This window comes from Bradysia coprophila, unplaced genomic scaffold (assembly GCF_014529535.1).
Source record: "Bradysia coprophila strain Holo2 unplaced genomic scaffold, BU_Bcop_v1 contig_94, whole genome shotgun sequence".
In the NCBI taxonomy this organism is placed as follows: domain Eukaryota; kingdom Metazoa; phylum Arthropoda; class Insecta; order Diptera; family Sciaridae; genus Bradysia; species Bradysia coprophila.
The window spans coordinates 3,595,834-3,612,929 of NW_023504022.1; the positions used below are offsets into that span (position 1 = coordinate 3,595,834).

At 38.5% G+C, this 17,096-nt stretch overlaps 2 protein-coding genes and 1 long non-coding RNA gene across 13 annotated transcripts in view; 2 read left to right on the top strand and 1 right to left on the bottom strand.

The window, feature by feature from the left end:
* Positions 1-17,096, top strand: part of LOC119084987 (latrophilin Cirl-like) — an 84,957-nt gene that overhangs the window by 7,462 nt on the left and 60,399 nt on the right. The gene's annotated exons all lie outside the window — the stretch shown is intronic.
* LOC119084985 lies at positions 201-8,610 on the bottom strand. Of its 7 annotated transcripts, XM_037195150.1 has the most exons (4): positions 8,336-8,610; positions 8,197-8,267; positions 8,061-8,138; positions 201-7,998 (listed from the first exon to the last, which is right to left on the bottom strand). In XM_037195150.1, the coding sequence occupies exon 4, from the start codon at positions 7,790-7,792 to the stop codon at positions 857-859; it is 6,936 nt and encodes a 2,311-aa protein (XP_037051045.1). In that variant the 5' UTR covers positions 7,793-7,998; positions 8,061-8,138; positions 8,197-8,267; positions 8,336-8,610; the 3' UTR covers positions 201-856. The 7 variants fall into 7 exon arrangements, 2 of the variants coding, with proteins under 2 accessions (XP_037051045.1, XP_037051044.1); XR_005089196.1 differs by having other exon boundaries at positions 201-463; positions 522-592; positions 661-8,610; XR_005089195.1 differs by having other exon boundaries at positions 201-323; positions 386-463; positions 522-8,610.
* Positions 9,422-16,558, top strand: LOC119084995. The gene is made up of 2 exons (XR_005089197.1): positions 9,422-9,465; positions 15,988-16,558. It is a non-coding gene; the product is annotated as an uncharacterized LOC119084995 (long non-coding RNA).

Here is a 17,096-nt window from a genome sequence, read left to right on the forward strand (position 1 = left end):
TAAATCAACCGTCGTAAACAGGTGCACATGTGAGTTTTCATGCAGAGGGCCGGAAACCCGAGAAAATTCGAAAAATTGCCCTCATTTTCGGCCCCGAAGCATGAAAAAGCCAATTTGTATGTGTGTTAGTTGTATATTTTGTTGCATGATATTGATGGTAATGTGGTGAATGGTGTGTGTTGTTTTGGGATGTTGTTGCGAACGGGCACTTATTGGTGCTAAATGCAACTTCTTGTCGGCTGGATTTTAAATTTGTGAGTGTCGTTGAGTTAAAGGAAACGTCACGTCTTGATTTCAACTCTTTAATCAAACACTTCAAATTTCTGTAACAAATTTTCATAAATCGTTAAACTATGTTAACAAAGCTTTTCATTAATTGTCTTACGTTTAGCATTCCTTTGCCGATAAATAACAATTCAGATCAATGCGCGTGCGTGTGTGTGTATGAGCGATGTAACTATAACTAAACATAACCTCAATTAATTCCTGATCAATTTCAATAATTTTTACAAATTCCTTACAGTTCACGATTCGACAGCTTACAACACAGGCTGTTGATTCGTGTAATTATAATGTTCCGCGAACGTTTCGCCTGTAAATCAATCAAACTGCAAATGAAAACCTGCACACTTGGTGCTTCACGAAAAAATCAATTTTTACCTCCTTGGCAAACTCCGCTAGCAACAATCGTTATCTCACAACACAACACACTACGTACTTCGATTAAAAGAAATAATTGATCGATTTGAACGGATCGATTTTACGATTAAATTAAATTTACTTCGAGCTTTGAATCACTTGGCCGTTTTCTAATGAAATCAAAAGAACAAATGTTTTTCCGGTACCACGACTGTCACTAATTTACAGCAGAATCAGGCAATCCTGTTGCTGAATGAAATGGATGTAGATCAGTGTTGCCGGTCATGTGTTGCTGCCCAACATTCCCCTCTCCGTGAATCGACACCATTGAGTCCTGATTGACATCTTCCATGGGCGGTTTCACATCCAAAACGGCTAGCTTCCCAACAGATCGTCGTCGAATTCCTTTAGCTGTTCGCACCATAACTTGCCGCACAATTCCTCTTTTGTCAGGCATAAGTTTCTCGACGATTCCCTTTGGCCATGTATTACGCTCGTTCCGTTCGTCGACTACTATCACGACGTCACCGACTTTGATCGGCTCCATTTGCTTGAACCATTTTGTTCTTTTGGTGAGTGTTGGCATGTACTCCAAGACGAATCGCCGCCAAAAATTATTCGCAAGAATTTGTACGGCTTTGTAGGTGTTTCTTGCTAAGTCTTTGTCGGGGAACTCTCCCAACGGTTTTCTTCCATTCGAAGATCCAAGCAAGATATGGTTCGGGGTTAATGCTTCTTCATCAGCCGATTCCAATGCCACGTAAGTCAGCGGTCTTGAATTGACGATATTCTCAGCCGACACGATTAGATTTTTTAACATTTCGTCGTTAGGACATCTGGTTAGCATTGTTTGTTTAAGGCATGATTTGACTGTGCGAATGAGACGTTCCCATACTCCACCCATGTGTGGAGTAGCCGGTGGATTGAATCTGAATTCCATCTCAGAACTAGTGAATCTTTCTGCCAAGTCCCTTTGGTTTATTTTACTGAATTCGTCACGTAGCTCCTTTTCCGAACCGTGAAACGACGTACCATTGTCGCAGAAGACTCTCTTCGGCTGGCCTTTCCTCGAAATGAAGTTGTCGATGGCCATAACGCAGGAATTCGTTTCAAGTGAATGAGTGATCTCCATCCAAATGGCTCGTGTCGTTAAGCAAGTGAACAATAGAACCCATCTTTTTTCCATGATCACTGGACGGTTTCGCGTTTTTCTTCCGTTTCTAACTCTTATCGGGCCAAAAAAGTCTATTCCGACGAAAGTAAATGGTAAAGTATACGCCGCTAATCGCCCAGGAGGAAGCTCGGCCATCTCGGGAATCTTCGGTTCTGCCGATAAATTTTTGCATTTTTGGCATGATGTTCTAATGCTTTTCAGGACCACACGAAGAGCCGGTATAATGAATTTCTGTTGGATTTCATTGAGGACAGTAGAATGGTTGATGTGCTTGTAACGTCGATGATAATAATCCACAATGAGACGAGTAATCCGATGACGTCTTGGAAGGATGATTGGACGTTTCGTGTCGTGCGATAAAACGGTGGCTGCATCGCTTCTTCCACGCATTCGAATAACACCGTCTTCGTCGATGTATGGTGAATAAGTGCGTAGAATACTAGACTTTTCGAAGTCTTTTTGCTCTTTTAGCGGTCTATTTTGATTGTGCTTCATTACCACTATCTCGTCTAGAAAACAATCTGACTGTGCACGACGATACAAGTGATTTTCGGCATCGAGGATTTCCTGTTGTACCAGCGGCCCGAATTGACGTTCTTGTTGTGAATGGCGAACATTGAAAATGAATCTGAGAGCATATGCTTGAGCTCTAACAAGCCGATTCCATTGAGAGAACCTTTCAATGTCGATGATTTGCGGTCGAATGATTTCACGACAAGCCATTGAAAAGCTTGGTCTCACTTCGTTTTCGGTAAAATATTCGATATCGCCTTGGTCTTTGAACCAATCTTCTTCTTTGTCGTACAGGAACTCTGGAGCCTTGTACCAACGAGATGACGAATCCAATCTTGCGATCTCTTTTGATTTAGTTGCCTCATCAGCGACATTATGTTCGGACGGAATCCATCGCCATTCGTTTTGATCTGATGACTCCAGAATTTCACATATTCGAAATGCCACGAACTGCTTGTACTTTCTAGCTTCGGAGTTAACCCACCCCATTACGTTTTGAGAGTCGGTCCAGAAAACTTGCTTATCGAACTTCAACGTTTGACTGGACTTGATACTGCTTGCCAAGCGAGTTCCTAGCACCGCACCTTGTAGCTCCAATCGAGGTGTTGAAGTTGGTTTATTTGGTGCCACCTTGGTTTTAGCACCGACTAAACAACAATCGATACCATCGTCGTCTTCGATTCGAAGATATATTGCTGTGGCATAGGCTTCTTCGCTTGCATCAACGAAGATGTGTAGCTGGATTGAATTTGGCGCATTTGGAGATAACTTTGGCGAGTATAGTCTGGGAATTTGGATATTTTCAACGCTCGGTAATGTTTTGATCCATGCCAACCATTTATTGAAAATCGACGGAGTTACTTCTTCGTCCCAATCCACGTTGCTTCGCCATATGTGTTGTATTAGGATTTTGATGTGAATCAAATAATTAGCCAACAATCCAAGCGGATCGAACACGGACATCAAGGTGCGTAAAACTTCTCGTTTGGTTGGGCACTGTTTTCCAAACAGAATATTCTCGTTGATTCTTGTGAATTTCAATGAGAACGTAAAGCAATCGGTTTCCATGTTCCAAAACATGCCAAGAACGCGTTCGGTACCAAGTTCGACGCTGATGTTCATATTTCTGTTCTCCGATTCGGTATTCTCTCCGATTCTTCGTAGAAGTTCCTTCGAATTAGAGATGAAATTGCGAATTTCGAAGCCACCTTCTTGATGAATGAATTTGACCTCTTTTATTCGTTTTTCGGCAGCATCAACAGTGTGTTCGCTGTCGAGCATGTCATCCACGTAGTGATTGTTGATGATAGTGTTGACTGCTTCCGGGAATTCTTTGATAAATTCGAGTGCGTTTTTGTTCTTTATGAATTGGGCTTGACTTGGTGAACATGTTAAGCCGAACGATACAACCAGCATTACATATACGTCAGGTTTCCTTGATGAATCACCATCTCTCCATAAGAATCGTTGAGCATTCTGATCAGCTTTAATTACTTTGATCTGGTGATACATTTCCTTTATATCACCAATCATGGCTATAAGTCGTTCCCGAAATCTGCGAAGTATATCGGGCAACGGTATGAGTTGATCTGGTCCAGTTAGTAGCACGGAGTTCAGAGAAATTTTCATCACTTTGGCTGCGCCATCCCAAACAATTCGAACTTTCTCCGGTTTCTTAGGGTTGAATGCTGGGAATGTTGGTAAGTACCAAGTTGGTGAATCGCTTTTCGTTTCAAGTTCTTCTGGTGTCAATTTCCTGATGTATCCTTTGTCCACAAACTGCCGGAACTGATTTCGTAGATTGTCCGCGAGTTGTGGATTTTTCGACATTTTAGACTCTAGACATTGCAGTCTTTTTAACGCCATTGGGTAACTGTCGGGAAGTTCAATTCGATCATATTTCCACAGCAGTCCGGTTTCATATCGACCATCTTTTTTCGATGTGGTTGCTTCCATGATCTGCTTCGCTCTTTGTATTTCGTTCGATTCCAGCACAGCGTTCGGGATTTTCACATCCAAGTTTTCGTTTAAGAAATATTCTTTTACCAACTGATGCAATTTGATGTCATGAGACTGGCATTCACACATGTTCATGCTATACTTGCGTTCCAGTTGGTTGTTTTGGTCGTAGCTCGGGCCTTGAACTACCCAACCTAATCGAGTTTTGCACGCCAATGGTTCCTTTACATTTCCTTCGATCGTTTTTAGCGAAACAGTTAAACGGGAATACTGTAGGCCAATTAACATCCTCGGTTTTACCGACTCGTATGTAGTTATTGGAAGGCCACGAAGATGTTTATACTGATCAAGCCACTGTTGTGAAATCGACTGTGTCGGCAAATGTAGTTCCTTAACTGTTCGCACATTATCCAATTCATACTGTTCGGATCCATTAAAACGTCCAGAGATTCGCACCGAAACTGTTTTTGATTCCACTGAATGGGTGTACCCGAATGCCCAATCTACACAAATTGGAGCTGACGTGCCCTTTAAATTCAATTCATTGGATAGACTAGCTTCCATTGTAGTCATATTTGATCCATCGTCCAGATATGCGAACGTATGAATAAATGTTTGTTTGCCGAACACGGTAATTGGAACTATACGAAATATATCGATACGGTCGTTCGGTCTGGATACGGTGTTGTTTGTGTGACTTGCATTTGTGCTGAATTTATCTGGTGAGGTTTTTTCACCATTTCCTTGATTACTATTGACGTTTGGTGTCTCAGACGGTTTCTCCGGATTGTGCAGCAATGTATGGTGTTTAGCTTTACATCCCTCGACCTTGCATACCAAATTAGACCGACATCGAAAGAAGTGATGACCACCCAGGCATCGAGTACACAATTTGTTCTCTTTGATTACGAGCGATTTATCGCTACGATTCATCTCCTTGAATTTGTTGCAAGTAGAGAGCTTCGAGCAGGAACTATTGTTACAAGCAGGACACGTTTTGAACTTTGTGGCTGACTGGTAATTCGATTTCTCTGATGTGTTCTCGACTTGTGTGTTGACGTATGTATTTGGCTTCGTTGAACTTGGATTTGGTTTAGCTGAACTTTGCTGATCTTTTTGTTGTTCTTTTTTCTTCGAACTGGTTTTGATGCTTCTTCGTACTACAAGACTAGCCGCTTCGGCGATCTGGCTCAGCCAGTCTCCAAGAACCCCAAGGTCAGTATAACCTACAGCTTGCTTGTGATAAGCCCACCTCAATTGCATTTGTGCTGGAAGCTTGTCAGTGATTGCATTGATCAAAGTTGGATTTCGTAAATGTTCCATAACGCCAGTATTGCGAATCGAATGACTTAGGTTCTTCACTTTGATCGCAAATTTCAGGATTGATGCCAAATCATCATCTTTCGGTGCCTGTTCCTTATGAATATCGGTAATCATTTTGTCGATAATTATTTCAGGCCGACCAAACAATGAGAACAGTGTACGAATAATCTCAGGTACCGCATCAGCGTGTACTAACAGGCTGCGAACAGCTTCCTCAGCATCTCCTTTTAAAGCTTTCTGTAAACGACCGAGGTTTTCACTATTGTTGTAACCACATACAGTAGTGGAATTTTGATAGGCACTGAAGAACTTAGTCCAATCCTCTGCATCACCATAAAATGTCGGTAAGTCTCTCGGTACGACTTGACGAGAAGCGATTTGTTCTGCAGTTAATTGTCTGATGCCACCGGGATTTTGAATCATTTGTGAATTTGGCGCTGCAGCTGCTGTGTAGTAGTGTGGAGCGTAAGGGAGATTCATCGCACCAGGGTAAGTAAATCTTTGGTTGGATTGATAGCCAGCTGGTGAATTATTCATAGAAGCAGCCTGAGCAGTTCCAGGTTGTTGTGTTGTACTCGCTGACGTAACCAAATGTTGATTATAGTAGACTGGCTGGTACACCGGATGAGTTACATGCGGATTCGATGTATATGGCTGATAGACAACTGGTAGTGGTTGATTTGACAACGGATGTATGTATCCCGTGCCAGTTTGAAAATTGCTGGACATTATGGGCTGGTGGGTCAACGTATTCGATGTATTCATTTGCTTTGTAGCTGCATTTGAAACATTCGATGCCACATCTGTGGTGTTAATGACCGTTTGGTTTTGGTTGTTAGTTGGCGCTGACATTACGCCTGTTGAATGAGAGTTCGACGCAAACGACTGTTGTTGATTGGTCAACTGAACACTATTCGATGCTACTGGTTGAGCTTGACTAATAAAATTTGCTGTACAAGTCGGTGGCTGATTCATAACCACTGTTTGATTTTGCACTGGACTGTTCGGAGGTTGATTGGCACTTGAAGGCACGGACTGGTTCTTACTCGAATTTGGTTGAGTGTTGACTTGAAACGTTGACTTGGGCGGATCGTTCTGCGTTACTTTCGGTATCGTAACGGTGTTCTGCTGTGTAGATTGAACGTTGATGTTCGGATGTGTTCTTTGAGTGTTCAAATTTGTGGGACTGTTGCCACTAGTGCCGATTGCCGAATCGCTTCCAATATCCTCGATGGTTGGTACTGGATCGTCCATAGGATTAGCAATTTGATCTTTCGTTTCCTTAACGATATTCGTACTGTTCATGTCAGGTAAATTTTTTGACTGCCCAATCGCAGGATAAGGATCATCCCGGTTTTCGTTAGCATTAATGCCCATAAACGGAACGTTTTGTCTCCAGCGCTGGATGTTTTCGTTCTGATCTTCACCTAACAAGTCGTCGAACCCATCGTAACTTAAGGAATCGTCCGAATCCTGTTCCAAAATGGAATACTTCTTGTCCAGAAACTGCTTGTTCTTCAGTTCACGCCGTTTCCGATCTTCTGCACGTCTTTCCATCTCCTCTCGTTCCAACTCTTGATCCAATTTTCGCTCTTCTTCTAGGCGTTGCAGCGCTAGATCTTTTCTGCGAGCTGATGATGTAGACGACTTCGATCTATAAGAACGGGCACGATTTGGATCGACGTTGATTTTTGGAGGCGTTAGAGGAGTTTCGATGTTTTGTATTTGCTCGTTAGCCACTGTCTGACTCGGTTGTGGCAAGGTAGGATTAACTACGTCCGTTGCTGGAATTTGTGCATATGTCACGTTCGGAGGATTTGCAGTTGATTCTGTGTTGCTTGGGGCAGCAACTTCAGTTTCACTAGTCAAGGCGATGAGTGGCTCTTGCTTATTTTGTTGGCACTTCCCACAAAACCACTCATGATTGGCAATATCACTGGTTACGTTGACACAAGCAAAGTGTGACCATAAGGTACACGAGTCACAGCAAACTTTGTCGCCTTTATCGGTGATATTGCACACGTCACACTGATACATTGACTCATCAGCTGCGACGGATGTTGTGTTTGCTGTCTGACTTGTTGTTGGTGGACTTCTTGATGTTTTGCCAGAGCGACCAGCAAAAGGAGGAATCGTAAATGTAGATCTGGTTGCTTTTGGTATTGCTCCTTTACGCTTATCCATTGCGACCAAATGACTTCGAAAAGTTGATTATCCAAGTGTCAATCCAAGTTGATCCAAAATAAACAAATTTGAAGAATGTTGCGAACGGGCACTTATTGGTGCTAAATGCAACTTCTTGTCGGCTGGATTTTAAATTTGTGAGTGTCGTTGAGTTAAAGGAAACGTCACGTCTTGATTTCAACTCTTTAATCAAACACTTCAAATTTCTGTAACAAATTTTCATAAATCGTTAAACTATGTTAACAAAGCTTTTCATTAATTGTCTTACGTTTAGCATTCCTTTGCCGATAAATAACAATTCAGATCAATGCGCGTGCGTGTGTGTGTATGAGCGATGTAACTATAACTAAACATAACCTCAATTAATTCCTGATCAATTTCAATAATTTTTACAAATTCCTTACAGTTCACGATTCGACAGCTTACAACACAGGCTGTTGATTCGTGTAATTATAATGTTCCGCGAACGTTTCGCCTGTAAATCAATCAAACTGCAAATGAAAACCTGCACACTTGGTGCTTCACGAAAAAATCAATTTTTACCTCCTTGGCAAACTCCGCTAGCAACAATCGTTATCTCACAACACAACACACTACGTACTTCGATTAAAAGAAATAATTGATCGATTTGAACGGATCGATTTTACGATTAAATTAAATTTACTTCGAGCTTTGAATCACTTGGCCGTTTTCTAATGAAATCAAAAGAACAAATGTTTTTCCGGTACCACGACTGTCACTAATTTACAGCAGAATCAGGCAATCCTGTTGCTGAATGAAATGGATGTAGATCAGTGTTGCCGGTCATGTGTTGCTGCCCAACAGATGTATTTCTTGATGGGAATTGTTGGGATCATTAAGTATTAACTTCCACTAGGCCGGTTCCTAAATTTTGGGATGACAGGTGATTCCTCTGGCACTTCCTAACTTTCATCGGATTTTTTGATGGATTTAGGTTATTTTCGACATGAGTGAGACGCTCCAAGGTTGGTTCCTAAATTTTGGGATGACAGATGATTCCTCTGGCACTTCCTAACTTCCATCGGATTTTTCGATGGATTTGGGTTATTTTCGACATGAGTGAGGTGTTCCAAGGTTGGTTCCTAAATTTTGGGATGACAGGTGATTCCGCTGGCATTTCCTAACTTCCATCGGATTTTTTGATGGATTTAGGTTATTTTCGACATGAGTGAGACGCTCCAAGGCTGGTTCCTAAATTTTGGGATGACAGATGATTTCCCTGGCACTTCCTAACTTTCATCGGATTTTTTGATGGATTTAGGTTATTTTCGACATGAGTGAGACGCTCCAAGGTTGGTTCCTAAATTTTGGGATGACAGATGATTCCTCTGGCACTTCCTAACTTTCATCGGGTTTTTTGATGGATTTGGGTTATTTTCGATATAAGTGAGGTGTTCCAAGTTTGGTTCCTAAATTTTGGGATGACAGATGATTCCGCTGGCATTTCCTAACTTCCATCGGATTTTTTGATGGATTTAGGTTATTTTCGACATGAGTGAGACGCTCCAAGGCTGGTTCCTAAATTTTGGGATGACAGATGATTCCCCTGGCACTTCCTAACTTCCATCGGATTTTTCGATGGATTTGAGTTATATTCGCCACTTGTGACGCAAATTTCTTGTTCTAAAATTTTCTTTCACAAATTTTTTTTTGTCAATTTTTTGTTGATAAAATTTTGCGTACGACGCACAATGCGTCACCCTCAGCGATATCAGTTATTTTGTAAGTAAGATAAAGGACTTGCGTCACATTTACCCTTTAAGGGTTTTTTGACTGATACTGGTATATAGCACACATAAGATATGTGTAATAAATATTCCCAGCAGAGCTTTTTGAATTCACTTTTTTTTCTGATTTGTCCTTTGCTGCTTTCTCCAGATCATCTCGTTGCAGATTTCCATCGAATCAATACAATTTCGCATTAAGTTAGTCATAAAATAATTTCCCCAGGATTGTAAAATTACGTCAAAGCATACATTTTAACCAGTAATCAATTTTTATTACACCGAAGAAAATCTCATCATCGAAACGACGATGATAATATACGTTCGACGGGGAATGTGCTGTATCATATACCCCATTAACAATTTTTTTTTGATGCGAACATTGACAGAGAAAGAGAACCTCCAGCAGAAAGGAACCTATTTATGCGTTTCGTATAACATATAGAATGTTCCTCTGTGGTGTACATGGATGGTATAGCCGATAAATTCAACCACCTAAACATAAATTTGTTATATGTAGATATATATGGTATGAAAGCGACGGTATTGTATCCAATGTAAGACCCACCTATAGAAAATATAAAGTATGGATGTGGAGCAACAAAAAATCTATTATCTATTGTTGAAGGAGAATCCTCTATTTTGGCCTCAATTCGAAATAACATATATGTGAATGGGAATGAAGCAATTTATGTGTATAAGTCGAATGAGCAAAAGGTGTATACTGTTTTGTGTGATTTTCGGTTTTATTTTCAATTTTCTTTCATACAAAAGGGATAAGGAATATGAATCGAATCGCATTTACAATTTAGCCGAGTCAACTTTGTAAATAAAATTTAATTTATATGGAGCTGAGCTTTTGGAGTTTCGTTTTTTTTTTCTATTATTATTTTTCAACCGTTATCGGGGTGATTTCCATTTCGAATTCGAATCGATTCTGTTATTGTTCCGACATTTGTTATTTAACAAATAGAAGCAGAGGCTAAGCGCTTTAACTAAATAATGCACGTAATTATGCTTCACTGTTAAAATACCAATATAACCCGATGCAACATTATTTGAGCGGGGAGCTGCGGGAATGGACCAAAACAACCACCTTTTCGACAACTAATGTAATTTTTCGTAATTTATTTTATTTCCTTCAATTTAAAGTGTACTGTGGAATCTCCAATGAAACTGAACGTGAAAGGTATGTGGTGCCCCTCTTTCATACAAAAAATGTGTAGTGTTCAAAAACTATGCTTGGACCAGACCTATATTTGAATGTCTTTTATAGGCTTTTACCAAAAAGATAATAAAATCTTCTGAATATTTTCAATCTAGTTTCGCGTCCATCTTTATCCATTTCCACACTTTCCTGACCTCATTCACAAAAATCTGAACTACTTTAGATGCAATTTTAGGATATTTTCGACATATTTGCCATTTTAAGCACTTTATTTTGTAAATTTTCCTTCATTAACCTCAAATTTCTTAAAAGTTTATCCCATTTCCTCGACGAGACCTTTCTAAAGAACCCCCATTTGTTGAGATTGGACCACTTTTGAGGGAATTGGATAGGCCTCGATGAGTTCTAAAAAATAGGATGGAATTTGCCCACTTTAATTGTGTTGCAGTGCTACATAAAGCGCTTCAAAAATTGGTATATTTGAGCAAAGATTTCCTCAAACTTCATCAGAAAATGGTTCAATATCAACAAATGGGGAGTCTGTGGAAAGGTCTCTACGAGGAAATAGGATTAAAGTTTAAGAAATTTTAGATAAGTGTGGAAATGGATAAGCCATGAAACGAAGCTAAATCGAAGTTTCACAAAATTTTTATTATTTTACAAAATTACAGCGTTAAGAGAAGCGTTACGAAAATGTCTGAAAATTCCTTCTTGCTTGATTTAGTGCAATCAAGGACGAACTCAGCTTGTCTTAATTAATTCGCATTCTTTTTGATGTAAGAGGATCACCAAATACCTTTCATGTTCAGCGCCACTGTGGAGACTCACAATTACACATCAAATTGAAGGAATTATGATAAATTACAAAAATTATTAGGCGAAAAGGTGGTTTTCTCGGTCCCTTCCCGTAGCTCCCGGTGAAACAACGAACCGTTTTACCAATTTTACCAGTCGAAATCGATTCAGTTCTGGGTCCTGTCCAGCCGTACACAGCCGTACTTTTTATATTATTGCAATAAAACCTAAACTAAACGGATTTTGTCAAACAATTAATTACGATAAAATAAATGATCCATCGGGGGGGCAGCATTTACGGAATTTATTTAATCTGAGTAATTCAATCAATATGGTGCCTCTCTATATTATGATGGTGACATTAATATCGAAATATTTTTTTTTTAATCTGAAATCACAAATGGATTTGGTTATCTCTCTAATAGTTATTTAAAGTATCGAAAATTATCTCTGACAATTTGCATTTTAAAACTAATAACAATATAATTTCCGTCACATCGATTTTTTAGTAGTTTGATTATGCAATTTCAATATTACACTGCGACTCCTGACTACCTGCCCCTCGTATTATTGCCGTTTCGACTCACGTTTAATAATAACAATAATCCGGATTTAATATCGATTCCTCTCGATATAGGATAATTCTGTGTCAAACCAACATTCGATGTCGTTGTACAACATGGGGACGAAGAAGCCGTTACTTCTGTTCATCACTTTTGTTTTGAATAGCAAAATTATTGAAAATATCAACTTTGATTGATTTTGAAAATTACTCACTAACAATCACAAGCTGGATGGGTATCAATAGCGGGTGGATTGAGTATGAAATTTTAATAAAAATATTTTCTTTATTATGGCTTTTGAAGAAGCCTGTCGCCAATGAAGTGATTGTTGAAATTATGCATTTTCTTTTAAAACTGGAAGGTGCTGCCCTTTCTTTATCTTCCATCACGTAATATATTTATGTTCAGTAACAGCGTTTTACGTAGATGGGATCGACAATATGTTGCGTTTTCCATCGTTTAGTCTATGGTTAATATCTGATTACGCTAAACACTAGACGCTAAATTAGGACGAGGACACGCAGTCAATTTTGAATTGCTGAAACCTACAATTAGGCTGTATTTTCCATTGTAATCTGATATTCGCCAATGGAAAACGCAGCTTAAATGTCGGTTTCATCAATTCAAAATAGACAGTGTGTTTTCGGCCTTAGCATAGTGACCGTAACAAACGCGATAGTTATTGTTCTTAAGATCATCCCGTGTAGTTTAAATTCGGGCGTTGAGAAGCTATTTCGATTATATCGTTGTACTTAAGTAAATATAAAAGTTTAATTGGCCTTTGTAAATATAACGCTCAAATGGAGACCATAATTTGGCGAAATTACTCTTCAAACTTTTTAATGATTTTCGTCGATAGTCGAACCGTTCATTGATGGTGTTATTCTCGAGAAATATTAATCCTTCATTCGCTTGTGAATCGTTAAAATCAAACGAACCCACCATCCCTGAAACAGCAATTACAGGTCATTGCCAAAGATTCAAAGACAATTATCGGTTTGCATTTCTCAAATAATCGTTTCTCGGGAGCAAATTAATTGCATATACCTTTTGAAATGTAGCGTCATAGTACTGCTTTTCAGTGCTATGGAAGAGTTGATAATCTTCATAAAAGAAAACCATTCACAGGTCATTCAAAGACAACTAGCATATGTCGTCATCAGTATAATTACAGACTCTGTCACATCTTTCTGTTGGTTCTGTATTGTCAATGATGTCATACCGAATCTTTTACTTCACTTATTACTTTTTACAAACGTTTTGCTACATTAAGTTCATTAAGTCCATTGCTATCTTTTATAACTGGCGATATAACATTTATCACATTAAACTCGACAAGCTGGAACTTCCCATACATCTTTCCTCGTCGAAAAGTGTAAAGTACAAACGCTTGTTGAAACAATAGTATGTCAGACTACCCTTTAGCGTAGAAACTTGAGCACAGTGGTTGTCCGAAGCAATAAAATTTATAGAAAAACTAGGGGCAATGATATTCAATGTCACAGGCGAGAAAAATTCAAATAAATATCTAAAGCAACGCTGCAATCTAGCAAACCAAACCCAATCCAAAACACTCTATATGATGGTTACCTTCGATGCTTCAGAACCCAATGAATGGCATATATTATTATATCGTCAATCGAACCAATGGACAAATAAAAACTTGCAGTGACATTGTAGGTCCACTTTTCAAAATTTTATAAGAAATTTGCCTACGAAGATAGTCCATGTTGCCTGCTTGAAGAAATTACTTTGGTTTCGCTTTTTAGACTAGCAAGTCAGATTATACATCCGTGTGGCGTGATAAGGTTATCTCTCTGATGACAGTTCAGGTCAGAATTTTTTTACTTTCTCACCTCTTGTTTGTCCCATGTGGTGAAAAGAGTTTTTTTTCTCTTTGCAATAGTCACTTGGTTTTGGTATTGAAAAATGGTTAAAAACAAATTGATGTGTTTGTCTCGTGGATAAAAATGGTTATTCACGCCTCGTACGGATGAAAAATGATGTGTTCACCTTGGGGAGAAATAGGAGATTCCAACTTGAAATTTCCGATTTTCCTTCTTTTTAGTCTGGGTTCTAATGTCAATCCGCGCGCTAGGCGTTTCTTGAGTTTTTCAGTTATAGCATTCGATTGGCCATGAAAAATCATGAAACATGTCTTTTTCAAAAATAGTCATTTTTCTTACATATTTTGCGCGCGGACTGTTTTTTTTTTTTAACATAAGATCCCAGACTATTTGGTAAACAAATGACCTTTATGAGTAATTGAATTCTGTGGGTATTGGTTATGTGTCCACATCAACTATTTCATTTCATCCGCTTTATTGATTTAGTTTCAATCTCGAGGACTATATATAAGAGATTAAATGACAACAAACGTTTTAATATTTTATTATTTCAAAATGCAGGAGATCGCTTACAGAAAAACTTCTTCTTTTTTTCCGTCGAGAGTTTAAAAATTTTATTATTTTGATCGAGAAATGAATTATTTATATAAAAATATAAAATCTGCGCATTTCAATTTGCCTTATAGATCGAACGGTCTGAGAGAGGGCAGATTTCTGGAGAGAAGAGACGAGAAGACAGAAGATTTAAAAAAAAAAGACGCGCAACGATGTTGAACCTTCGAAATAAAATGAAAAATTTATGCACGCGTTTTTAGATTGAGCGGTAGATCTTATAACATAATGCTACTTAATGATATATATTTACAAATGAACCGGTTCAAACAAAGAGCAATGGACTGTATATATTTCGATACATACAATTTTACCATAAGTAAATATGTTTTTAATTTTATTTCCATTTTTGTTTTGTATCGCTTTGATGCTGTGTGTATGGAGAGAGTCGGAGTCGTGCATTAATAAAGATTGGGGTCTTGGGTATACATATATAAAATGTTTGTTGAGATATAAGTTTGATTAGGGCCTTTTCATATAGATGTTAATTCCGTTTCTGTATTCCAAAATTAACATACCGAATTTCGGGTATAAAGTGTATATTCATTAGGGCGCTAAAGGTCAAACTGTTTTAGTCTGAGATATTCAAATCAACATTTAATTTTGTCAATGATTGTAAATAGAATATGAACGAAATTTGGTAACAATTGTGAGCACAAAGCCAGGACTACACAACGCTCTTACATAAATACATATATGTATAATCGGTATACATGCCAGTGTGGCTGTTGTATTTATTGTGTAGATTATACCATACACAATAAAAGTACACAAACCGAAACAGTGCTGAAGACGAGTGAAATAACACAGCATCGAACACGCATATTAAGCCTATCAGAACTTTTTATTATTTTTATTTTATTTTTTTCTTCTCTGAAAGAACCGGTTGATTGCATTTGTGAGAGATAATTTTTGTAGTTTATTTTTCGTCTTCGTTTACTGTATACCTCAGCCGAGGAATTCACAATCCAAGAAGTATTTATACCTGGGTTTTTGGCGTATTATCATTATGTTGTTTGGAATATATTTTATATATATGTGGCATGTGTGGGGAACATATATAATCGCTGCTAATAGCTAAATGTGGTAACGAAGTGACTATGTACGTACATTGTGAAATCCATAGATCGTGACTGCTCTAGGAAAATGATGAGAATTCAGGATGTTTTGTGTCAGCGTAAGTAAAAAACGAGTTTTGGTCATAATTTCCGATGGCTTTAAGAGTCAATTCGCCAATTTTTCGACCACTTGGAGATATGCATATGATCGCAAAACCTCTCCAATTTGTTGAATTGCAACAGGTACAGCATGTATGTAGTTCTGGGGTGCCTAGCATAGACTATGTTCACTCTGCATCGCTACACCATTTCCCTACAGTCAAAGTGGCTTCACGACAATGACCAAAATGTAAAAAAATAGTGTTTTTTCAGAAAGAGTCCCTCGGAATCGATCGGTTATGGGCTAGAATTGTCCCCCAGACACGTTTCTAATAAAAAAAAACTATTTTGGACGAGAATTTGGTTCAAATTTACTCTTTCATTCCAGCCGTAAAGGTCAACTTTTTTCAAATGGTCCGCAAATCCTTCAACCCAAAACTTCTGAGGTCAAATTTTGATATGTGATGGTGGCTGAGGTCAGCTACCATAATATGTAGTCGGCCCCTCAGAACAATGATGTTGCAGAGATACAGCACTCTTTGAAAGTTGACCATACTTTGACTGCTGGCTGGCCATGGGTGGTGAGTGCGGAAGTCAGGGTGGGCTCAAATTGTCGGCAGTGGACAGGCCAACAATCCTACAAAGTTTTAACTTTTTGGGCTCCTTTTTCCTCAAGATATTGCTAAAAAAGTGTATTCACCACCCCTTGACATCATGTACACACATTACACCCAAACTGGATTTTTTTTGTAAAAAACGGCAGACACCCATTCGCTAGAATTAAACGACGAATCGAAAGAGCTATAACTCAATAATATCGGAGATAGCTTGTTTCAAAAATTGAAAATTTGGCTGACGAATTGGCGAATTGACTCTTAATGTTATATGTTCTACGGAGGTTATTTGGCCTATTTCTATTGCTTCTTGTGCTGTTCATGTTTTACGTTCGAGATCAACTTACTTTCGATGGAGTGTAGTTAAAGGTTTACGTTTGATTTGACCGAAGATACGGTGTTATGGTGCTACTCACACACACTGTGGATTACCGCATGCAAACGAAATGTAAATTTTCAAATTGGGAAATTTTTACATGGAAGTTCGTTCGATTCAATTTTATCGAATTTCATGCCGAGCACTTTAAGCAGATAATATCCTACTAACAGATAATCGGATGTAATGGAATTATAATTACAACGTTATGTATACGTGCCCGGCTTAAAATGTAGTATCCACCACAATGTACTGGTTCTTTGCATTCAAATAACAATTTTCAACTAATTTTAACAATAAAATAATTTGTGAAACAAACCCAAAAACAAATTGTTATAGAAAACCACCGTACTTACTGTTGAATAAATAATTTAATTTATTAGCAACGGAAAAAGCATAAACCGTTCTGTTACAACAACGGATAGAG